The following is a 25,983-nucleotide window of genomic DNA, read 5'->3' as shown; positions in this document are numbered from 1 at the left end:
ATGCAGCAGCTCCCCATTTATCCATGGCAGAAGGCCCCTGATGTAATCATCCTAGGTAGTAGTAGTCTTCTCAGCTCAAGGAACTCTTGCCAGCAGGGAAGGATGAGTTGTAACTGGGGGATGGATTCCTGGAGTAGCAGCTGTCAAGTTATGTCTGAGACGGCAAGCTCCTGGAACTCTGTTTCTCAGCACATCCCCAGGGCCCTCCCTGATTCAGCATTCGAGGTCCCCTTTCTCCTCTTGCTCCACTCCCCTCATTGAGCATCACTGGGAGGGGCAGGGCAGGCTCTATTAACTCTTCTGCCTGCCTGGCTTTTCTGATTTCTGTCCATAGAGAGGTGGCCGGCCAGTGGACATTCAGTTGCTCATTGTTTCAGACATACTCAACCCCTCTGTAGCTGCTACCAAAAGAAAACAAAAACTGTCCCTGCCTTCTGGCAGACAAACAGAGCAAAGAGAAGAAAAATCAAAGCATCTTGGGCACCCAGCCAGTCCTGAAACTGTCAGACAATAGCAGCAGTGTCCTGAGCTGGGGGCTGCTCCCAGCTGGGACTCAAACTCAACAACGCCTTCCTCTGGGAAAGCTTTTACCTTTTGTTTTCTCCAGCTCCTTCCTTTCCTTGATGCAGAGGCCGTTCGATGGACTTGTGCAAAGGGAAGGCACAGGAGAGGTTTTTCCTCTGTCTCACTGTCAGGGGTTCTAAGGCCTCCGTGGGGAAGGACAGGAAAGAGTGTATAGGAGGGCTCTGAGACAGTTTAATCAATGCCCTTTACTACTCCACCCCACTTTCCCTCCCAACTCTTTTCTGTGGTCAAGGGCTCCTTGGGAGACCCAGGCCCTAAGGGGAAGAAAGTTCTGGGAAAGAGGACAAAACCTGAGAACCAGAAGGGCCTTTAACAGTCAAGCAGTCTAACTTTCTCATTTTGCAGATGGAAACACTCAAGGTCAGAGAGGAGAGAGTGATTTGACCCAAACCAAACAACATTACAGAGGACAGATTTTCTTCCACCCAGGCCAGGACTCTGTCTCCAGCACCATCTAGGCCCCACCAATTTAATTTTGGTTCCAAAGGGGACCATGCTAGGCACCACCACAGCTCTTTATCCCCACATCCCCCTCAGCCCTAGTGGTTTCAACCACTTCTGCCGGGCCATTTCAGCTCCTGCCTGATGAGGGCAAACTTTCAGGAGCCTGTTCTGACCAATGGGAGGAATGTGGAGCTCCAGGGCTCTCAAGAAGGCTGACAGAGGTGGAGATCCCCCAGGGTCGAAATACTCATCGAGTCTCTCACAAGTTCTGTGACTAAGATAGGCAAGATTACTCAAGTAAACTTGAGAGCCTTGAGGTTTTTGAAGCAATGCAGAAACCAGTATTTCAAATAATTCTTTCTAATTACTGCCACCCACAGTGAAGACATCAAGAGAAACCTTTACTTTGATAATTCTAGGAGGTGAAATCTCACCCCAGGAACCACTTTTATCTTCCACCAAACACCTGCACGTTGTAAAAGCAATGCAGGGAGAGAGCAGAGTGAATGTGTTTGGAAGCAGGGGTGGTGGAGGGAAGGTGGATACGCCTCTAGAAGGGCTGTGAATATGGAAATTTCATTCCTCAATTATCTGAAGCAGGAGAGTCTGCAGAATTAGGATATAAAGGAGTGCAGGTAGAGGACAGTCAGAAGGAATTTCAAGTCATGATACAGGTTTCTGGCTCTTCCTTCCCAGGTTGGGCAAACCTCAGTGAGGTGAGGTGCAGCGGGGTCTGACTTGGCTCAAACCATGGCTCTTCATGTTCTTATCTCTACTAAAACCTGTGGGAATAGACTTGTTGGCTAGGCAGGGGCTGCCCCTGCTTCTGTTCAGAGTCTTCAAAGGATATTAGTTGAACTGGGGAAAATGGCTAGAGGCTGGGAGGTGAGGGAGTGAATGGTGAGCATGGAGGGTGGGGCTGTGGGTGAGGTGGGGGAAGGGGCTGGGAATCTGTATGGCAGGTATGGGAGCAGAGTCTTGGGCTGATGCTTAGCGTTGGCACTGCCAGCACCTAGGCCTATGGGTCTAGAAAGGCTGATTAGGATAAGGGACTGAAGTACTCCCAGGTCCTTTTAGGTGGGGGATACTTTCAGGACTGGGCTGGGTCAGCCGGTCAGAAAGTAGCCTTCCTAGGAGCTTTACATCGGACAGCTGCTGCCCCCACCTGATGCACCTTGGCACACAAGAGTTAGGCCACTATGTCTGTCCTGTCACATACCCTTGCTCCAGATGATCTTTACCATCTGACTCATGAACATAAACACTGTGTACACCCGGAGCCCACCTGACGTGGAGCTTGGGACTGCTCCACAAGTCTCCAGCAAGCCTTTGGAAGCCCTTCTTTATTGGGAAATAAATACAGAGTGAAACATGTGGGCCAGCCAACATCTGTGATTTTGGAGGCCAAAAGGAAGGAGTCTGACTTGCTCAGAACTCAGATCTCCATGAGCTGGTCACTCCCCACGATCACCTCGTTCACTCGTTTAGCTACAAAACAAAAGGGAAAACATTTCCTGAGAACTGGCAGCAAGATGACATTTCAAACCCAAACCCAACTGCTTTTTTTTTTTTATTGGGTACAGAGTTTCACTCTTGTCACCCAGGCTGGAGTGCGAAGGCGCAATCTCTGCTCACTGCATCCTCCATCTCCCAGGTTCATGCGATTCTCCTGCTTCAGCCTCCCGAGTAGCTGGGATTACAGGCACCCACCACCAGGCCTGGCTAATTTTTGTACTTTTAGTAGAGATAGGGTTTCATCATGTTGGCCAGGCTGGTCTCGAACTCCTGACCTCAGGTGATCTGCCAGCCTCAGCCTCCCAAAGTGCTGGGATTACAGGTGTGAGCCACCACGTCCAGCCAAACTCAACTGCTTCTAATTCTGTGTTCACAAAATTTATTTCTCTACTATTGTGGCTCTGTTCTTGAGAAACTCTTGGGAATAGGGGTATGAGAGAGGGAGCACCTTCCTATGCAGGAGGATGGGACCAACTTTCTATATACCTGGCTGTGGTGAGCTTTAAATAGGAGAACTGAAACTGGGTCTTAAAGGGTGAACAGTTTCTCCAGGCAGTGATGGAAAGGAAGATATTCTAGGCTGTGAGAACAGCAAGGGCAAAGACAGTGAGATGGGAGAAAAGGGACCATGAAGTACTGTTGTGTGGCCAGAGGATAGGAAACGAGGGGATAAGAGTAAGAAATGAGGCTAAAAGGATAAATGGAGATAGTCAAAGAAAGGGCAATACCTTATATATAATACGGAAATAATGACACCTACTGCATAGGGTTGTTGTGAGAATTAAATTAGTTAAAGGTAAGTGAATGCTCAATAAGTTGTGGCTATTACTATTTCTATAAAGGTCAAATCCATAAGGCCCTCCATGACATCTTTGCCTACCTCTCCAGCTTCATTTCCCACTGTTCTCCATTTTATTCTCCATTTTACCAATAAGCCATACTGTTTTAATATCCCCCCTCCTTTTTTTTTGAGACAGGGTTTTGCTTTGTCACCTAGGCTGAAGTGCAGTGGCACGATCTTGGCTCACTGCAACCTCTGCCTCCTGGGTTCAAGTGATTCTCCCACCTCATCCTCTCCAGTAGCTGGGACTACAGGCATATGATGCCACAAGTGGCTAATTTTGTTTTTTTTGTGTGTGTGTGTGTTTTTAGTAGAGACGGGGTTTCACCATGTTGGCCAGGCTGGTCTTGGAACTCCTGGGCTCAAGTGATCCGCCCCGTCTGGGCCTCCCAAAGTGCTGGGATTACAGGTGTGAGCCACTGCGCTTGGCCCTGTTTTATACCTTTGAACTTTGGCACATGCTGTTGCCTCTGCCTAGAATGCTTCCTCCTCCATTTTTTCCCATTGCACTCTTACTACCCTATGTGCCCTAATGTAGCACCTGTAATATGTGATACCTTCCCTTTTGAACTGTCCATTTCCTGCTTTGTGAAACCACTGTACCTAATACAGTGGTTAATACAGGTACCTAATACCTAATACCTAATCTCTATTCCTACATCATTATACCATTCTCCTCTACTTCACTATAAGAACATTGAGGGCGCCAGGCATGGAGACTCACGCCTCTAATCCCAGCACTTTGGGAGGCCAAAGGGGGCGAATTACCTGAGGTCGGGAGTTCAAGACCAGCCTGGCCAACATGATGAAACCCTGTCTCTACTAAAAATACAAAATTGGCTGGGCATGGTGGCGCATGCTTGTAATCCTAGCTTCTCGGGAGGCTGAGGCAGGAGAATTGCTTGAACCCATGAGGCGGAGGTTGCGGTGAGCCGAGATGGCACCATTACACTCCAGCCTGGGCAACAAGAGTGAAACTGTCTCAAAACAAACAAACAAACAAAAACAAGAATGTTGAGAGGAGAGATGGAACAGTGTAGTTATGATTATATCCCCAGTGTATAGCATAGCTACTGCCCCATGATGATTTTAGAGGTTTTGGGTAATGACAAAGATAGGATATGATCATGTAAGTGGAGAGCTAAAGCTGAATGGAGATGAAGGTTGGTAGAGAAGTTCAGGGAATCATGAAGCTGGAGAGCTGATGAATACGTTTAAGTTGTCCAAGATGTTGTGGACAAGTGAGGGCGAGGAGAGGAAGACTGTGAACCATAGGCTAAAGCTCTTAATAAATGTAGGGAATTACCCTGGAAGCTGACCAATGACGGGGTGAAAGCTAAGAAGAGTTATAGAAAACTTTCAAGGAAAAAGAACTATAGAAAGGAGGCAGTGAGCCAATGACCTGGAAGGGGCAGGGGGAGCTAGGGAACAGAGACTATATCTGGATGTTGGGGTTGATGTATTTTCACAGAGATTCAGTAAGCTGGAGGAAACCTGTAGGGGCACAACAAGCAGAACGAGGCCGGGTGCGGTGGCTCACTCCTGCAATCCCAGCACTTTGGGAGGCCAAGGTGGGTGGACTACCTGAGCCCAGGAGTTTGAGACCAGCCTGGGCAAGACACCACCTCTACAAAAAATAAAAATATTAACTGGATGTGGTGGCACATGCTTGTGGTCTCAGCTACTCAGGGGCTGGGGTGGGAGGTCGCTTGAGCCCGGGAGGTCAAGGCTACAGTGAGCTGTGACTGTGCCACCTACACTTCAGCCTGGTGACAGAGCAAGACCCTGTCTCAAAAAAACAAAAAACTAAGCAAAGCTAGTGATGTTTGGTCAGGGATGGGAGTAGGCTCCAGTAAATACACTGGAAAATCTCTGGGCTGGAATCAGGTTGGGAAAGATCCCAAGGGGAAAAATACAAGGGAGGATGATAAGTTGGGAAAATAGCAATGGGATAGAAGGGAAAAACGTCACAAATAAAAAGTGCACTGTTGGGAAACTGGGAAGGCTTCCTGCTGGCCAGGAGGATTTGACCTATGTCAAGTATACGTCAACCCCGTGACCTATACCAGGTCTACCTTCATGGTCAAAGAACTGATCACTCTGGCCACAGAGAAGAAATCCCAGTTCTCTCACTGACTGTAAGAAGAGACTCAGATGAAGCATGCTTTTAGCAGTTAGTGGTTTTTTTTTTTTTTGAGATGGAGTCTTGCTCTGTTACCCAGGCTGGAGTGCAGTGGTGTGATCTGCGCTCACTACAACCTTTGCCTCCCAGGTTCAAGTGATTCTCCTGCCTCAGCCTCCCAAGTAGCTGGGACTAAAAGTGTGTGCCATCATGAACAGCTAATTTTTGTATGTTTAGTAGAGATGAGGTTTCACCGTATTGGCTGGGCTGGTCTCGAACTCCTGACCTCAAGTGATCCAATTCTTCCAGTTGCCACATAAAATGGTTTCAGACCCAGTCTGGGTTCTCTCAGCTGTGCCAAGGTTTGGGGGCTGCCATGCATTATCCTTGGGTCCTGCATTCTCTGTGCTTTGACCACTGGTTAAGGTCCTAGCTTTGATGGCCACCTTGCTGCTTTTCCTGGTGGTTTGACAGGCTATAAGAAGACCTAACTGACTGGGCACAGTGGGTCATGCCTGTAAACCCAACACTTTGGGAGGCCGAGGTGGGCGAATCACCTGAGGTCGGGAGTTCACAACCAGCCTGACCAACATGGAGAAACCCCGTCTCTACTAAAAACACAAAAAATTAGCCGGGTGTGGTGGCACATGCCTGTAATTCCAGCTACTCAGGAGACTGAGGCAGGAGAATTGCTTGAACCTGGGAGGCGGAGGTTTTGGTGAGCTGAGATTGCACCACTGCACTCCAGCCTGGGCAACAAGAGTGAAACTCCGAATCAAAAAAAAAAAAAAAAAAAAAAAAAAATTGACAGTGATGTCAACTGCTCTCTAAAGATGGCTTTATCAATTTATGTTCTTGCCCGCATTGTATGTATGTGCTTGTTTCCCACATCCTCACCAGCCTTTGGCATTATTGAGAAGTAAAAATGGAATCTGTGATTGTAATCTGGTTTACCTTTGGCTTCAATCCTCTGGCCACTTCCAATCAAGCAGTCCTTGATGTCTGCACCCTTCTCGATCACAGCATTGTTGCAGATGACACTGCCTTGGATGTTGCTTCTGTAACACAGTAGCCAAGTTAGGGAGGACCCAGGGCTTGCATCACCATCCTCATTACTACTGGTTGGGGGTTCTGGCTCCTCCCTAGGCCAGGAACAGCTGGGCAGTCTAGTTAATAGCTACCCACCTCAAGTTATGAGTGAAAGACAGAATGGTAAGCCAAGGGAGGACCTGGCTTCAGAGAAATTCAGATTTGGGACTATGCTCATAACAATCTTTCTCTAAGGCCTGAAAAGATATTCTGACTTCAGTTCTTTTTTTTTTTTTTTTTTTTTGAGACAGAGTTTCACTGTGTCACTGGGGCTGGAGTGCAGTGGTGTGATCATAGCTTAACCTCTTCTTTGGTCTGGGGCTGGTCCTTAGGCTGACCCATCACTGCTACTTCTCATCTGAGAATATATACCAAATTTCAACTGAAGCTCAGAAATTGCAAATCCTCCTAGGAGATCAACTCTGGAAACAATGGGCTCCCCACACTCTTACCACAGACTCTGGTTAAGCAAAGTGATACTCATTCAAAAAAAATTTTTTTTCTTTGAGATATGGTCTCAGTCTATTGCCCAGGCTGGAATGCAGTGGCGTGATCTTGGCTTACTACAGCCTCCACCTCGTGGGTTCAAGCAATTCTGCCTCAGCCTCCCAAGTAGCTGGGACTACAGAGCCACCATACCCAGCTAATTTTTATATTTTTAGTACAGATAGGGTTTCACCATGTTGGCCGGGATGGTCTTGAACTCCTGGCCTCAAGTGATCCACCTGCCTCGGCCTCCCAATGGGCTGGCATTATAGGAGTGAGCCACCGTGCCTGGCCTAAACAATTTTTTAAGAGATAAGGTATCATTATGTTGCCCAGGCTGGCCTTGAATTTGAGCTCAAGCAATTCTCCTCCCTCAGCTTCCCAAGTCTCTGGGACTATAGGTGCCCATCACTATGCCTGGCTAAAAAGGATTTTTTAAAAACCAACTCCATTCCACATAAAAGACTACTCCAGATCCTAAAGCATACCCCAAGAGCAGCACCACTTGCTCATAGCACTTAAATGTATTTAAAAAGCATCCTCCTAGGCCAGGTGTTGTGGCTCACCCCTGTAATACCAGCACTTTGGGAGGCTGAGGTGGAAGGATCGCTTGGGCCCAGGAGTTCAAGACCAGCTTGGGCAGCATTGTGAGACTCTCTCTCTACAAAAAATAAAAAAGCTAGCTGCATGGTGGTGCATGCCTGTAGTACCAGTTATTCAGGAGGCTGAGGCAGGAGGATTGCTTGAGCGCAGGAGGTAGAGGCTATGGTGAGCTGTGATTGTACCACCGCACTCTAGCTTAGGTGATAGAGGGATATCTTGTCACAAACAGAGCATCTTCTTGGCTCTTAAAGACTGCCAGGTTGGAGGAAAGGTCCTTTTGAAAATTATGACTAACGTGGCTGGGTGTGGTGGCTTACACCTGTAATCCCAGCACTTTGGGAGGCCGAGGTGGAAGGATCGCTTGAGGTCAGGAGTTCCAGACCAGCCATGGCCAACATGGTGAAACCCCACCTCTACTAAAAATACAAAAATTAGCCAGGCATGGTGGTGCGCACCTGCGATCCCAGCAACCCAGCAGGCTGAGGCAGAACAATCAATTGAACCCGGGAGGTGGAGGTTGCAGTGAGCTGAGATTGCAACATTGCACTCCAGCCTGGGCAACAAGAGTGAAACTCCATCTCAAAAAAAAAAAAAAAAAGAAATTTATGACTAACCTTTATTGCACATCTACTCTATGCCAGGTATTGTGGTAAATAAATACTCTCTGTACATTATAGGAGTGACTTTTACAAATCTAGAAATTTCTTTTTTGAGACAGAGTCTTTCTCTGTCGCGCAGGCTGGAGTGCAATGGTGCGATCTCAGTTCACTGCAACCTCTTGTGTCCCAGGTTCAAGCAATTCTTCTGCCTCAGCCTCACCAAGTAGCTGGGATTACAGGTGCCCGCCACCATGCCTGGCTAATTTTTTGTATTTTTAGTAGAGGCAGGGTTTTGTCATGTTGACCAGGCTAGACTCAAACTCCTGACTTGAGGTGATCCGGCCTTTTTTTTTTTTTTTTTTTCTTTTGAGGCAGAGTCTTGCTCTGTCTCCCAGACTGGAGTGCAGTGGCATGATCTGCCTCACGTAAACCTCAAGTGATCTGCCTGCCTCAGCCTCCCAAAGTGTTGGGATTACAGACATGAGCTACTGTGCCTGCCTGGCCACAAATCTAATAATTTCTTTTATTTGAGACAAGGTCTCACTTTGTCACCCAGGCTGGAGTGCAGTGGTGTGATCTCAACTCACTGCAGCCTCCATCTCCTGGGCTCAAGTGATCCTCCTGCTTCAGCCCCCCAAGTAGCTGAGACTCTATAGGCACATCCCATCATGCCTGCCTAACAAATCTAGTAATTTCATCTGAAAATCACCTGAGCAGTGTAAAAAATAACAAATAAAGCCACCCTCAGTGACCTGGCCCCCATCAATTATTTTGGTAGCTCTTGGATAGGTATTTAAATAGAAGAAAACCTGGCTGGGTGTGGTGGCTCACGCCTGTAATCCCAGCACTTTGGGAGGCTGAGACGGGCGGATCAAGAGGTCAGGAGATCGAGACCATCCTGGCTAACATGATGAAACCCCATCTCTACTAAACACACACACACACACACACACACAAAATTAGCCAGGCGTGGTGGCAGGTGCCTGTAGTCCCAGCTAGTCAGGAGGCTGAGGCAGGAGAATGGAGTGAACCTGGGAGGCGGAGCTTGCAGTGAGCAGAGATTGAGCCACTACACTCCAGCCCGGGTGACAAAGCAAGACTCCGTCCCCCCCAAAAAAAAAAAAAAAGGAAACCCCTCCTAGATGATTCTGGGAGTACTATTTTTATCTCTGATGCAGTAAAAAAGAGAACTACATTTTGCAGATGAGGTAACAGATTCAGAGAAGTTAAACCATTCACCCAAAACTATATAATGGCTAGTAACAGATTTCAAATCTAGGTTTGCCTGACTTCAGAATCCATAATTTAATCATAATGCAATAGAAAGAAATTAAGAAAATACTAGAGGAGACCTAGAACTGCCTTATTCTGAGCTGATAAGGCTCAGTGAAAGAAGCACTTTCCTAACAAGGGAATCATCAGTACCCCTGAGTCAGAAATGGGAAGAGAAAAAATGGGCAGCTGGAGGGGAGGAGGAGGAGGATAGAGAGGGTGTAAGCACTTTTTAACAAAACAAAACTAAGGAAAAATTCCGAACCCAAGAGGCACGAGGGGGTTGGAAAGAGGACATTCCAAGGACTAAAAACACTGATACACAGACCATTAAAAAAGATTCTTCCCAAATGCCAAAACTTAGTAAAATGCATAAAGAAATACTAGCACTTTATGGCATTTCAGAGTCTTCTTTATCTCTGTTCTCTCTGTTCTCCTAGGAGGTTAAAGCCTTTTGGAAAGTAACAAAAGGCCAAAACCACAGCACCACTGTGGTGTAGGCTAGAGATGGGCAGAGACAGCACTAGTTTGCCCTTTGGCAGACTTGGGATACACTCAGTGGGTGGGCTTTAAGAGAGCTTCCATAACTTTCCAACTTGCCAAACTTGCAAAGCAGTCCAGTAAGCAGTTAGGGTGGTTCCTGCTTTTTGGGGAAAATTCCTCCAAAAGGGGTAATAAGGAAGTACAGAAAGCTTTAGATACAGAGGCTCCTGGGACAGAGCTGCCTTTCAGTTGGCTACTAGTTTATCATGGAAAAGTCTTATTTCTTTTTCCAAGGTGGTAGTAGGGGTATGCTTCCTACTTAGTCATAAGAGCCAAAGAATGTATGCTCTGAAGCTAGGCAAGAGGTAAACATAGTCAGCAGACAAGAAACAGCCAAGAGGAACTCAAGCAGCCATAATTAGAGACAGTTAAATGTCTATTTTGGAATCTGGGATATAAGTGGGAGAGATTTCTGGAAGGAAGAGACAAGAATAACTGAGGTCAGATTTCCACAGCAATAAACAGCCTGGTTTTCCTTAGGCTCAGTGGATCTGATTGGGGTCTTCAGGAACCTCCCATATTGTCTGTCTCATCCAGTTTATGTGTAACTCTTTCTGAGACACATAAACCACTGCTGTGGAGCCTGCAGATACGATAGGGAAAGTGGGGTGACCAATGGAAAACTGTGGGCTCTCCTGAAGCTCCTGGTAAGTGGATCGATGATAGAAGGCTTTGAGATGAATACCTGACAACAGCTTACTGGGTGTGAAGCTCTTTTCTGACCATATGTATCCTCAATTGTTCCCCAGTATTATTGTGCAGCCAAAAATCACCTCCAATGGCAAGGCTGAGGTATTTTGGAAAAATTTCAACCCAACACAGTTTCTCCCCATCCAAGAAGAAACTCCAGAATCAAGGACGTTACTGGGAGTGTATCTGTTCATGCTACAGGGAATGGAAAGATAGGACTATATCAAACAAGCCCTCTCCAGGTTGCCAATTGGCAGCAAGGACTCTGTCTTTTTTGTTTAGTGCCTAAGGAGAGAGAAGAGGTGAGTTCCTATAGTCCAACAAAAGAACTTGCTTCAGACTAGAACTACAGCTTCTGCATCCTAGTTTTAACTCTCAGGTTGGCACGAAGCACTCCTCCGTGCTAATGTCTAGCTGTGTTCTCTAAGACGCTGCTCAGTGATGGCTAAGACTAATGGAGACTTGGTCCTCATTTCTCCTTGGTGGGTTCAAATTTCAAGCGCAGATGCAGGTTTTGCAAAATTACTCTGAAAATTGTAATGCTTCGCTGGAAAGGAGGCCGTGAGAAAAACAGAGTTCTATAGTAAGATCACTGCTTGGCCAGGCACACCACACTATACTATGTGGTGGCATATCACATATGAGGAAGAAGGCTTACTGGGAAGCAAGACTGCCTCCAAATTCTTGCTCCTCTTCTGGCTTTAGGTAGGACTTTTCTTCAGTTCTTTCAAGGGAGGAAAGGGAACTCCCATATATCTAATGTCTAATACATCTCAGTCATTATATACAGCACTTTACACTAATTTTATTTTATTTATTAATTATTATTATTATTTTTTGAGTCTCGCACTGTTGCCTGGACTGGAGTGCAGTGGCGTGATCTCGGCTCACTGCGATTCTCCTGCCTCAGCCTCCCAAGTAGCTGGGATTACAGGCATCTGCCACCATGCCCAGCTAATTTTTTGTATTTTTAGTAGAGATGCGGTTTCACTATGTTGACCAGGCTGGTCTCAAACACCTGACTCACCCACCTTGGCCTCCCAAAGTGCTGAGATTACAGGCATGAGCCACCACACCCGGCCTACACTCATTTTATAACTGAATCCTTTCAGCAAACTTGCAGGGATGGTGGCATTTATTCCAATTTTTACAGAGAAAATTGAGACTCACAGATATTAGGCAATGTGCCCAGGCCTAAAGTGACACTCCACTGTATCACAGGTTCCTACCTCAGATATTGACTTAGAGAATATTCGGCAAAGAGTCATGAAACTTCTCAGTAACTCTGAGGATGGGCAGGTTCTTTTCTTTTTTGAAGATTAGTTGGCAGGCTTTCTAAACTACTCATGACCCTGGGGGAAAGGGAATAAAACTGAAGATACGTGTAGCTTTTCTAGGCCTGTGACTAAGGTCTGCTTTAGGCCAACTCAACACTTGGGCCCAAAGATTATGGCTGAGCCACCTATATCTCTCTAGGTACTGGGAGCCTCCTAACGTAAGCCCTTCTAAGCTGGTCCAAGAATCTCTCTACAGGAAGAGCCATGTGTTATTTTTATTAAAAATTATTTTTTATTATTTATAATTTAAAACTTTTTTTTTTTTGGGAGAGATGGAATCTTGCTATGTTGCCCAGGCTGGTCTCAAACTCCTGGCCTCAAGTGATTCTTCTGTCTCAGCCTTCAAAGTGTTGGGATTACATGTGTGAGCCACTGCATCCGGCAACTATGTATTATTATTATTATTATTTTTTGAGACAGAGTCTTGCTCTGTCGCCCAGGCTGGAGTGCAGTGGCCGGATCTCAGCTCACTGCAAGCTCCGCCTCCCAGGTTTACGCCATTCTCCTGCCTCAGCCTCCTGAGAAGCTGGGACTATAGGCGCCCGCCACCTCGCCCGGCTAGTTTTTTTTTTTTTTTTTTTCTTTTTTCAGTAGAGACGGGGTTTCATCGTGTTAGCCAGATGGTCTCCATCTTCTGACCTCGTGATCTGCCCATCTCGGCCTCCCAAAGTACTGGGACTACAGGCTTGAGCCACCGCACCCGGCTAACTATGTATTATTTTTAATGAAATATTTTACGTATAGAAAAAAGCCTAGAGAATAACATCAGGAACACTTGTGCATCCACCAAACAGCTTAAGAAACCAACAATCCAACTTGCTAAGCGCCTTTCTTTCATCCCATTTCCTTCCTTCTTCCACCAGGGTATCCATTATTTGACTGTGGTGTTTATTGTTCCTAAGCATTTTTACTACATATGTTAAACATACAATATTGTTTTGAATGTTTTAAAATTGTACATACATGTTACCATTCTCTGTGTATCCTTCTGCAACTTGCTTTCTCCAACATCATATTTGTGATTTATCCAGGTTAATTGAGATAATGAGATATAATACTTGAAGAAATGATCCTACCTTTTCCCTGTTTTCTGGTCACTCTTGCTCTTGAGTCCTCTAGATTAAAATGTACTGGCTCCAGTGAGCAGGCTAAAAATTTCTTCCTTTTAGTTCCGTATGCCCCCCTTCACTATACAAGGTTTAGTGGTGAGAAATGGCTCCCTCCTAAGAAATCTAGGTCCTTATATTCCCTAAGCAGAGGCTAGGGAGCTTAGGGGAAATCAAAGTAAAGATGTAACAGCCTTAAAGAGTTAAGCTGCAGAATTTTTCATCTAATAAGATGGGTTTAGTGCAAATGGTTCAAAGGTAGGGAATGAACTAAAAGCCATTAGGAGTCCCTTTAATCCAGGGGATCTTCCCAAAGTGTCATAATTTGGTGTTTTCAAGAGTATGACAGAAGTGCTGGGTGTGGTGGCTCATCCTGTAATCCTAGCATTTTGGGAGGTTGAGGCAGATGGATCACCTGTGGTCAGGAGTTCAAGACCAGCCTGGTGGTCTTGAACTCCATCTACTAAAAATACAAAAATTAGCCTGGTGTGGTGGTATGTGCCTGTAGTCCCAGTTACTCAGAAGGCTGAGGTGGGAGGATAGCTTGAACCCAGGAGGCAGAGGTTGCAATGAGCCAAGATCATGCCACTGCACTCCAGCCTGGGTGACACAGCGAGACTCTGTCTCCAAAAAAAATTCTTTTAACAATTATGTTCTTTTCTGCAACTCTAATTACCTCTAATTAGACTTATATTTAAGAGGATTCACTTTTATACCTTAAACTATCCATTTTCATTTCTTCCTTGGCTATACTATGCCTTCAAGTAGAGTCTTCCGGAGGGTTCTTGGGTGACACATGTCCTGAGCCCTGGAATACTTCTGATGCTTTTACTTAGCAACCATAACTGGCTACAGGATTCTTTTGTGTTTTCTTTCCTTGTAGGGATGAAATATGGAAGGTTATAAGAATCTTAGGTCACAAACGTTTCCCTTCTAAATTCTCTAAATGTTGTTTCACTGTCTTCTGGCCTGAAATGTTATCATAGAAAAGTCTGAAGCCAGGCTAGGTGTGGTGGCTCATGCCTGTAATCCCAGCACTTTGGGAGGCCGAGGCAGGCGGATCACTTGAGGTCAAGAGTTCGAGACCAGGCTGGTCCAACATTGTAAAACCCTGTCTCTACTAAAAATACAAAAATTAGCTGGGTGTGGTGGCGCACACCTATAATCCCAGCTGCTTGGGAGGCTGAGGCAGGAGAATTGCTTGAACCTGGGAGGCAGAGGTTGCAGTGAGCTGAAATTGTCACTGCACTCCAGCCTGGGTGACAGAGTGAGACTCTGTCTTTAAAAAAAAAAAAAGAAATGTGTGAGGCCAGCCTGATTTTCTCCCTTCTATGTGGCCTAACGTTTTTTTCTTTCAGTTCTGCATGCCTCGGTATTCTGAAAAAATGATGTTTGATGTTTTTTCTTTGGTTCACCCATGTTCCCATTCCTTCTTTTCCTTATGTTGAATCTTGGTGTTCTCTTTGGGTTTAATCTAAATTTCATTGTATCTGGCAGATATTCTGTAGTCAGTGCACAGGTATGTGTAGGTTATTTCATTTTATTATAGATGAAGCTTCCTTCTGTGGTTTTGATTTTTAAATTTGGTGAGCTTTAAGGAATGAAGCACTCATCCACAATTTTTTTTCTATATTTGTGACATTCTTACCAACTTTTTTTTTGAGATGGAGTTTTGCTCTTATTGCCCAGGCTGGAGTGCAATGGCGTGAACTGGGTTCACTGCAACCTCCACCTTCTGGGTTCAAGAGATTCTCCTGCCTCAGCCAACCGAATAGCTGGGATTACAGACCTGTCCCACCACGCCCGACTAATTTTTTATGGGGGTTTCTCCATGTTGGTCAGGTTGGTCTCAAACTCCTGACCTCAGGTGATCTACCTGCTTTGGCCTCCCAAAGTGCTGGGATTACAGGCATGAGCCACTGAGCCCAGCCATCACTGGTACCAACCTTTTAAAATTTTTATTTATTATTTTTTCTCCTTCTCTATAATCATGTGCAATATTTTTTTTCTAGAAGCAGAGAAGGATCTCTTAACAGATGTTTAGCCAGTTATAGTAGAGGGGTTAAATCAGAGATCTCCATTTTTCATTCAGTAAATGCTTATAAGATACCTACTATGTAAAAAGTGCAGTATTAAGAGGTTAGGGCATATAAAGACATATAAAATTATTTCTATATTTAGCCAGGCACGGTGGCTCACGCCTGTAATCCCAGCACTTTGGGAGGCTGAGGTGGGCGGATAATGAGGTCAGGAATTTGAGACCAGTGTGGCCAGCATGGAGAAACCCCATCTCTACTAAAAATCCAAAAAATTAGCTGGGCATGGTAGTGCACACCAATAGTCCCAGCTACTTGGGAGGCTGAGGCAGGAGAACTGCTTAAACCTGGCAGGTGGAGGTTGCAGTGAGCCCAGTTCGTGCCACTGCACTCCAGCTGGGGTGACAGAGTGAGATTCCATCTCAAAAAACTAGACTAAAACTAGACTATAAATTTTCAAGGAATTTATTTATTTATTTATTTATTTATTTATTTTTTTTTCTTTTTTTTTTTGAGACGGAGTCTCGCTCTGTCGCCCAGGCTGGAGTGCAGTGGCGCAATCTCGGCTCACTGCAAGCTCCGCCTCCCGGGTTCACGCCATTCTCCTACCTCAGCCTCCCGAGTAGCTGGGACTACAGGCGCCCGCCACTGCGCCCGGCTAATTTTTTTCTATTTTTTAGTAGAGACGGGGTTTCACCATGGTCTCGATCTCCTGACCTTGTGATCCGCCCGCCTCGGCCTCCCAAAGTGCTGGGATTACAGGCGTGAGCCACCGCGCCCGGCCAATTTTCAAGGAATTTATAGTCTAGTTGAAGAGGGAAGAAAGATGCAGTAAGTGCCACAGTACCACATGAGCATGAATAAAGTGTTATGGGTGCACAGGGAGCACAGAGGTGGGGGAAATAGTTTATGGCTATGACAATTTTTTTTTTTTTGAGATGGAGTCTTGCTCTGTCATCCAGTCTGGAGTCCAGCAGTGCAATCTTGGATCACCACAACCTCTGCCTCCCAGGTTTAAGCGATTCTCCTGCCTCAGCCTACTGAGTAGCTAGAATTACAGGCATGCACCACCAGGCCCAGTTAATTTTTGTATTTTTAGTAGAGATGGGGTTTTACCACGTTGGCCAGGGTGGTCTCGAATTCCTGACCTCAGATGATTGGCCCGCCTTGGCCTCTCAAAGTGTTGGGATTACAGGTGTGAACCACCATGGCTGGCCGGCTATGACATCTTAAGAAAGCTGCATGCAAGAGTTGGAATATGCATTGGATCTTGCAAGATGGGTAGGATTTTTACAGGAAAGAGCTCCGAAGAGAGGCAATTCAGGCAAAGTGAATGTCAGAAATAAAGGGAAGTAGGAATGGGCAGGGCAGTCAGTCAGTTGAGTGTAGGTGAAGGATACAGTCAGGGTAATGATGAGAAGTAGTAATTTCTCACCTGGCGCTGAGGGCTACATTTGCTAACTGCAAAAAGCATAGAAAACCTAGGTGAGAACCTGGCTTTCTAGCCAGCCAGCATGTGAAGATGCACTCTAGACTGCTGCTTGGGTCATGTGCCTTGGATTAGGGGGAAATGCAGGAGAGGTTGCTTGGGACCAGGGGACCAAAGATGCAGAATACGGGGCTGACACTCAAGCCTTGACAATGAAGTGTTCACTACACTGCAGATTCCTGAGCATCAGCTGTCATATAAAATGCCAGAACATGAGAAAGATGGGCAGGAGCTTTCTCTGAATAGTCTCGCCCACACCTTCTCCAGGGTGGTCCTATTAGCATCCCTCAAACCCTGAAGACCTTGGGCAGGTGTCCAGAAAACCTCAGCAAGCTTTCAAGCCTCAGCAGCCCACCACTGTTGGCAGAGACAAGCACACAACGAATATGAGAAACTCCCTTCTGAACAATTTTATGCTCCTACTCTGCCACTTAGCCAAGACGTAATAGCAGCAGGGTAATCAAGTCTCACTTGACTGCAATTTAATTACCTTTCCCAGATTTACCATAAGTAATTAAAACGAAGTGACCCCAAAATAATGGGAATAAGTTCATATGGGATGTAGGATGTCTGATCTTATCAGCAGGAGCTCCTTCGCAGGATTGGGTAATTGTTAATGGCCTTCCCAGTCATTAGCCTTGTTTGGGCTGCCTATAGCTTTACCTCAACTTTTTTATTTAAAAAAAAAAAGAGGCCGGGTGCAGTGGCTCAAGCCTGTAATCCCAGCACTTTGGGAGGCAGAGACGGGTGGATCACGAGGTCAGGAGATCGAGACCATCCTGGCTAACACGGTGAAACCCCGTCTCTACTAAAAAAATACAAAAAACTAGCCGGGCGAGGTGGCGGGCGCCTGTAGTCCCAGCTACTCGGGAGGCTGAGGCAGGAGAATGGCGTGAACCCGGGAGGCGGAGCTTGCAGTGAGCTGAGATCCGGCCACTGCACTCCAGCCTGGGCGACAGAGCGAGACTCCATCTCAAAAAAAAAAAAAAAAGAAGCAGCCAGCCTAGGCAACATAGAGACTCTGTCGCTAGAAAAAAAAAAAAAAAAAGGAAAAAAAATTAGCCATGTAGTGGCACACGCCCATAATCCCAGCTACTTGGGAGGCTGAGGTGGGAAGATCACTTGAGCCCAGGAGGTTGAGGCTAGAGTGAGCCATGATTGCGCCACTGCACTCTAGCCTGGGTGACAGAATGAGAACTTGTCTCCTCCAAGACAGCAAATGACTATGAGATATGCTAGGCCTTTTCTCTGAACTTCTTTTCTCACATAGAAAGCTGTAGTGTCTTAGGGAGCCGTGGTTTCCTTACCAAGTCTCTTCATGTCAATTAGGACACTAACACTAACACTGGACTTTTTTTTTTTTTTTGAAACAGGGTTTTGCCATCTTTCCCAGACTGTCTTGAACTCCTGAGCTCAGGCAATCTGCCTGCCTCAGCCTCCCAAAGTGCTGGGATTATAGGTTGCAGGCGTGACCCACTGTGCCTGGCCCTGCCCACCCACAGAAGGACAGGGAAAGGTTGCTAATTAGAACATATGGTGAAAGTTATGCCATTGTCTTCCTTGGAAGGTCTGAGAGAATGGAAGCCACAAAGCCTCATGAGTTACTTGGAATCAGGTGATCAAATGGATGAAGGCAAGTATAGTTCTGGTTTAAGAGAATGGTGATGTCTGTCAGTCTTATCCAGGAGTCTGGAATAGGACATGGTGTAGCAGGGGTGCAACAAGAAAAATGTCTGCAATGCTACATTTATTCATCTATAAAAATTCGGGAGTTCAGCTGGATGACTTCTAAGGCCTCATCTCACACTAGCATTCTAGACTCAGTGCTGGAGCCAGACCATGAGAAATCATGAAGTTCCAATTTCTTTTAAAGGTAAGAGGGAGCTTTCAAAAGGTTTTTAACAGAACAAGGATGTGATCAGAGATATTCTTTAGAAAGACAATGTTGGCAACATGCCATCCTTGTGAAATGGGATAAAGTAGTAATATAATAACAACAACAATAATAAATAAATAAAAACAGCAACTAACTATCCTAAATGCTTTGTATGGCAGGGCACAGTGGCTTAGTCCTGTAATCCCAGCACTTTAGGAGGCTGAGTGACCAGCGTGGCCAACATGGTGAAACCCTGTCTCTACTAAAAATACAAAAACTAGCCGGGTGTGGGGGTGCATGCCTGTAATCCCAGCTACTTGGGAGGTTGAGGCAGGAGAATTGCTTGAACCCGGGAGGCGGAGATTGCAGCGAGCTGAGATCACGCCATTGCTCTCCAGCCTGGGAGACAGAGTGAGACTGTCTCGGAAAAAAAAAAACAACAAAACTTTATATTTACTAATTTAGTATTCCCAATAAACCTACACAGTAGTTCAGTTTTACCCCATTTTATAATGAGAAAATCAGGCACAAAGAGGTAAGGCTATTTTTTTTTTTTTTTTTTTGAGATGGAGTCTCGCTCTGTCACCCAGGCTGGAGTGCAGTGGCATGATCTCAGCTCACTGCAACCTCTGCCTGCCAGGTTCAAGCGATTCTTCTGCCTCAGCCTCCTGAGTAGCTGCGACTACAGGCGTGCACCACCACACCCAGCTAATTTGGCCAATTCTTTAAGAGGCTAATAAGTGACAGACCTAGGATTCAGTTTGTCAGTCTGACTCAAAGCTCATGTTTTAATTCATAAGAACAACGGGGGAAGGGTAAATATAGAAGACAAAGAATGATGAAGACAGGAAAAATAAGTTAGAGAACACCACAATGTAGTGGTGTAGTGGCTCATGCCTGTAATCTCAGCATTTTAGGAGGCACTCAGGAATTCAAGCCTGAGCAACATAGTGAGACCTGGTCTCTACTAAAAATAGAGTGGTGCACGCCTGTGGTCCCAGCTACTCAGGAAGCTGAGGTGAGAAGATCATCTGAGCCCAGGGTGTTGAGGCTGCAGTGAGCCATGATCACATCACTGCACTCCAGCCTGGGGGACAAAGACAGATCCCATCTCAAAAGAGAGAGAGAGAGAGAGAGAGAGAATATCACAAGAATGATTCAGGAAAGAGACAAAGACTTTATCTCTGGGTCTGACCTCTTCTCCTAAGCTCTAACCACAAACTGAATACCAGACATCTCCACATACCTGATGCCCTACAGGAACTTCCAACCTCTTGTGCCCTACACAGACTTTGTCTCCCATAAATCTGTCCCTCCTTCCTCATCTCAGTTGAGTGCACCACCATCCACTCTTTCCCTAACTGGAAACCTGGGCTTCACCTGTCATCTCTCCTCTTCCTCACCCCACATGTCCCCTCCTTGCTCATTCCTTGTCAGTCTCCTTAGATTCCTTTTCTTATGTCTAAAATTGCTTGCTGTTAGTTCCCATTCCCCAAGGTTTTGTTTTGGTTTCTTTTCTTTTCATGTCACACACTCTCCCTGGGTGATTTCATCTACTCTGCTCCCACGGCTTCAGCTATCAGTTCTTTTTTTTTTTTTTTTTTTGACCGAGTCTTGCTCTGTCACCCAGGCTGGAGTGCAGTGGTGCAATCTCGGCTCATTGCAACCTCCGCCTCCAGGGTTCAAGTGATCCTCCTGCCTTAGCCACCCGAGTAGCTGGTATTACAGGTGTGTGCCACCACACCCGGCTCATTTTTGTATTTTTGGTAGAGATGGGGTTTCGCCACGTTGCCCAGGCTGGTTTCGAACTCCTGGGCTCATCTGCCCACCTCAGCCTCCCAAAGTGCTGGGACTACAGGCATGAGCCACCACGCCCAGCCTTCAGTTATCACTTCTGTGCCTGCCACTTCCAAATTTGTACCTCAAGCACAAGCTTCTTTCCTAAGCTCTAGCCCTGTAGATCAAGGCCTCCTGCACACCACCATGCATTCAACTTGTCCCAGATGGAATTTATACTCTCCCCACCTCCCAGCCTGCCAATCTTGCTCTTCCTCTACTAATTTCTATCTTGAATAGCACACCAGAAATCTTATTGCTCAAGCAACAAATCTGTTTTTTTCCTTAATTTCTCTTTGACCTCATATATCTAGGCAGACACATGTTTTATAGTTTTTAATCACCTTATTGTCTGTCTTATTCATCTCTACTGCTATTTATTGCCTTAGTTTAGGACTTCTTCTGTTTTAAAAGAATTATTTCAATGGCTTTCTGCCTCCATGTTTACCCTCTTCAGGCCAACCTTCCTAATGTAGCCCAAATAATCTTCCTGAAATGCTAATTTAATCATGCTGTTCTTTTGCTTTCAGCTCTTAAATTACCATTACGTATCAAACTCCTCAGGGAATAATCCATTACTTGGCCCTTGTCCATCTGCATGTATAGCCTTCTCTCTTGTATCCATCCCTCTTTGAATTATATTCTGGTCATGGTGAATTGTTTATCATTCTTTCATATAACAAATACATTTATTGAGTTCCTGTAGGCCCTCAGGATATAAAAGTGAACAAGAGAGATAAGGTATTTACATTTTGAAACTAATATTTTACTTGTGAGAAACAACTAAAGATAAGACTAGATAGTGATGGTGTTATGAAGGAAATAAAACAGGTTGATGTGATGGCGGTTAGTGGGACAGATTATTTCCAACAGGGTAGTTGGGGAAGGTTCCTCTGAAGAGGTGACATTTGAGTTAAGATCAAAATAAGGAGATGTTTCTGGAATAAGATATACTCTTTCATAATTCACAATCTTTTTTTTTTTTTTTTTAAGACAGGGTCTCACTGCAACCTCTACTTCCTGGGGGGCTCAGATGATCCTCCCACCTCAGGGGTTATAGGTGCACACCACCATGCTCAACTAATTCTTGTATATATATGTATTTTAAGACAGGCTCTCAGTCTGTTACCCAGGCTGCAGTACAGTAGCACAATCTTGGCTCACTGCAGCCTTGACATACTAGACTCGGTGGATCCTCCCACCTCAGCCTTCCAAGTAGCTGGGACTACTGACGTATGCCACCACTCCTGGCTAATTTTTGTAGTTTTTGTAGAGATGCGGTTTCGTCACGTTGCTCGGGCTGGTCTCAAACTCTTGGGCTCAAGTAATCTGCCCACCTTGACCTTCCAAAGTGCCGGGACTATAGGTATGAGTCACCATGGCTGGCCACTTCACTTTTTATGTATCTAGAATACCCTTGGCCAGGTGCAGTGGCTCATGCCTGTAATCCCAGCACTTTGGGAGGCTTCAGGCCAGGAGTTCAAGACCAGCCTGGGCAACATAGTGAGATCCCCATCTCTACAAAAATTTTTTTAAAAATTAGCTGGGCCTGGTGATGTGCGCCTGTAGTCCTAGCTACTTGGGAAGCTGAGGCAGGAGGATTGCTGGAGCTCAGGAGTTTGAGGTTGTAGTGAGCTGTGATCATGCCACTGTACTTCAGCCTGGGCAAGAGAGGGAAACCTTGTCTTGAAAAAAAACCAAAAAACAAAACAAAAAAACACCACCCCCAAAACCACTCCTTTCTCCAGCTCAGGTGGCTCTACTCATTGTCTAAGATTCAGCTCAAGGGTCATTTCCTTAAGCCTTTCCTGACCCTTTCCTCCCTTCTGACCTTATAGATCTTTACCACAGCACCTATCACTTCTTACTGCACATAGTATAAATTCCTTGAGGGAAGAGATTAAGCCCTATGTCGTTTCATTTCTTTCACTGCCTAGCACAATCTTAATCATAGAGTTGGTCTGTTAGTATCTGATAAATCAGTGAAATGCTTGAGATGGGTCTCTATTTGTGGTGCGTTGAAGCTGGCTTGTTTCAGCTTGGGAGAGGCAATTATTAGCATCTCTTCTCAACTCAGCGTTCAGTGATATCATTGGCTATAGTGGAATAATTTATACCACAGAAATTAGCAAATGTTTCAAATTACATCATTTATTTTTTCCTTTGGAGACCTGGTTGTCAACAATTTATCAGCACACCACTGGTAGCAGCGTACCACAAAACTCTGGAAATTTTTGGCCAATTGATGTTAGCAGTTTAAGGCAAATACTTCTGAAGATTTTGTTATGAAAAATAGCAGTCCCCTGCAACTCCTATTCCTCATTTCTCTCTTCCCAGAGGCAACTCTTCTAATTCTTCCTGCTAAGTATTTTGGTATTACTTCCATGCCTCTAGGTATTAACATAATTGTATTACTAGTTCTTTATTTTTTCAGCTTTAGGCATTATCAATTGACTTTCTACAATGAAAAATGAGAATTTAGCTCTCCTTTCTCCCTTACCCCCATTTCTCTTTCCATCTTTCATCCTTTCAACAGAGTTATAGCATAACTTTGGCCAGTAGTCAGGTTTACTTTATTATGACTATGTAAATTCTATTCTGTAGCTGATCCACAGCAAACTGTGGTCTTTTCATTTCTTATACAGGTTATGTATCCCTTATCTGAAATACCTGGGACCAGAAGTGTTTTATTTATTTATTTATTATTTATTTATTTATCTATCTATCTATCTATCTATCTATCTATCTATCTATCTGAGACAGAGTCTTGCTCGCTCTATCTATCTATCTATCTATCTATCTATCTATCTATCTATCTATCTGAGACAGAGTCTTGCTCTGTCACCCAGGCTGGAGTGCAGTGGTGCAATCTTGGCTCATCTATCTATCTATCTATCTATCTATCTATCTATCTATCTGAGACAGAGTCTTGCTCTGTCACCCAGGCTGGAGTGCAGTGGTGCAATCTTGGCTCATCGCAACCTCTGCCTCCCGGGTTCAAGCCATTCTCCTGCCTCAGCCTCCCGAGTAGCTGGGACTACAGGTGCACACCACCACACCTGGCTACTTTTTTTTTGGTATTATTTTTAGTAGAGATGGGGTTACACCATGTTGGCCAGGCTAATCTTGAACTCCCGACCTCAGGTGATCCACCCGCCTCAGCCTCCCAAAGTGCTGGGATTACAAGCGTGAGCCACTGCGCCAGGCCAGAAGTGTTTTAGATTTTGGATTTTCCTTTTTTTGGATTTTGGAATATTTGCATTATACTTACTGTGTCAGCATCCCTAATCCAAAAATCGGAACTTTCAAATGTTCCAATGAGAATTTAAGTGTCAAGTTGGTGCTCAAAAAGTTTCGGATTTTGGAGCATTTGATTTTGGGTTTTTGGATTAGGGACATTCAACTTGTACACCTTCCTCATTTTCCCAGAGTTAATAACTGTCTTATTTTTGTTAGTGTTGTTTTTTCTATGTTATCCCCAATTCAACTTCAAACTTTTAGCCAGTTGTCTAAATTGCCTTTCAAATATTTGTATGTATCTAGTATTTTATCAGTTGCATCTTGCTGAATAAATCTTTTCTGGATTCTTGGGTTTTGTTCCACTTTGGATTAACTAATCCCTTTATGCCCCATTTAAAGCTGACATTCTTATCTCTGTTCACTGGTATCCCATGGATTCTTTTTGCCTTTTTTCTGAGTTGCATCTCTTGTTTCTGATCTTTCCCTTTTTGGTTTATTTTCCATTTTGGAGGAATAAATTTCCTAGTAAAGTTGAGACTTTTCATATCTGAAAATGTTTTTATTCTATTGCCCTCGTGATTAGCACTTTGCTTGGGTATATGCTTTTTGGTTAAAATGAACTTTCCTTCAGAATTTTGAAGGCATTTTTCCATTATCTTTGCCTCAAGTGGGTACATGGGGAAACATACCCTTCCTCCACAGTGACTGAGTTCATGAGAAGGCAATTGGTAATAGTCACTCTATCTTTTATGAGACAGGATGAACCAATGACTGAGCGCTTAATGGATGACTTCTCTCCAATCTGTGTCTCTGGCCCGATGAGGCTGTCAACTCCAACCTGTAAAAGGCAAAATATAAAACTCTGTCCATCCATCTCAACCAACTGCAAATCACCCTCCAGATCTTTCAAGCTGGGATCTAATGGGATCTTTCCATAGAGACACTTCAGTAAGAGGGGCCATCATCAGTAATTCTCAGGGCCACAAGGTCATACAACACCTCTGAGACCAACTCAAACCTAACTGAAGCATGGGCCCTCCTCCCTTGCCAAGAAAACAAAACAAAACAAAACAACAGACACATATACACACTCATGCACTTGTGTGTACAGATGTGCTCTCTTAAAGAGAGTGCTCAAATCAGAATTAGAAGGGGGACAGATTGAGAGCTCCTGTGTCTGAGTCCCAACACTATAATGGACCCTTCCTTACAAGGTCATTACTTGTCCAGGCAGTCTTGTTGAGTGAGATTTTATTCTCAGAACCCAGCTGTGATTTCCCTGGGGCTAACGAGGTTCAGCACTTGAAGGCCTCAATCCAGATTCAAGGACAAGTCTCAGTGCTCCCAAAGAACATCCCACCCCTGCTCTGGCCACACTAGCACTTACCAGGTGTTTGCTGACAATCTGGGCTGATGAATGGACCAGTGGTTCTTCTGGACAGAGAGCAGACAGCAATTTGGGGACCTTAAGGACAGAGATTTGGTCACTAAAGATCAGAAAACACCTTAGGTAGAACCCAGGGCTCAATCAGAGATATGGGGAGTTCTCAGCCATAGCTTCCTGTCTGAGTGAGGGAGAGCAGGAGGCTGCTGCATTCCCCCTAGGATGAAGATAATTCATGCTGCAGCTTCTAGATGGCCTTATTGTCAGTCTCTTATCTGTGAATGCTCCTCCTTGAAAGTAATGCCATGTCCCTGGGCTGGGAGGCACTGAGACAAGTCTCTGAGTTACCCACATAGCACCTCTTGGAAAAGGAGTCCTGATCAGGTTAAGGAACACCCTGAATCCTGATCACAGGCATCCTGGGTTCCGGGTTACCTCCTGGACCACTGTGACCACGCATGAGGTAAGGATGAGATCCATTTTAGACAAATTCCAAAACAAGGAAAGACCCTGAGAAGGCATCCATCCACCAGCCAAAAGAAAACATGAAGGGGAAGTGCACACTATTCCCTCTCCAGTGTGAGAAACCTGGAAAGGTTAGAGGTATGGGGGGCTTTGGCTACCAGTCCATTAGGAAGGCACAGGCAGTGTGCCTGTCTGTGATTCTCCAGCACAGACAGAATGCTGGTCAGAGCACTGTGCGTGGCAGCCACACTAGCTGACGGAGGCCTTGTCAGCATGGCTACACTGGAATGTAAAGGTTAATTCCGAGTCCCCAGCCCTAGGATCTCTTCTTCCACACTCCACCCAAGGTCCTTCAGGCCTGTCTGCTGCATAGCCCCTGTTGGCACTTCAGGGGATACTTTTTCCAGCATGCTCACTTGAGAGCA

General features: G+C 45.2%; 1 protein-coding gene across 2 annotated transcripts in view; it reads right to left on the bottom strand.

The window, feature by feature from the left end:
* Positions 1 to 2,355: 2,355 nt before the first annotated feature.
* The window catches only part of EIF2B3 (eukaryotic translation initiation factor 2B subunit gamma), a 148,132-nt gene continuing 124,504 nt past the window's right edge, over positions 2,356 to 25,983 (bottom strand). For both annotated transcript variants that reach the window (XM_037998696.2, XM_037998700.2), the window contains 4 exons: positions 25,097 to 25,174; positions 24,399 to 24,547; positions 6,462 to 6,565; positions 2,356 to 2,517 (listed from right to left, as the gene is read on the bottom strand). In XM_037998696.2, the coding sequence (XP_037854624.1) occupies positions 2,465 to 2,517; positions 6,462 to 6,565; positions 24,399 to 24,547; positions 25,097 to 25,174 (384 nt within the window). In that variant the 3' untranslated portion in view covers positions 2,356 to 2,464. The remainder of the gene's footprint in view (positions 2,518 to 6,461; positions 6,566 to 24,398; positions 24,548 to 25,096; positions 25,175 to 25,983) is intronic.

The sequence above is a fragment of the Chlorocebus sabaeus genome, chromosome 20 (assembly GCF_047675955.1).
Source record: "Chlorocebus sabaeus isolate Y175 chromosome 20, mChlSab1.0.hap1, whole genome shotgun sequence".
NCBI lineage: Eukaryota > Metazoa > Chordata > Mammalia > Primates > Cercopithecidae > Chlorocebus > Chlorocebus sabaeus.
The sequence above is the reverse complement of the archived record's forward strand: the minus strand, read 5'-3'. Positions and strand labels throughout refer to the sequence as shown.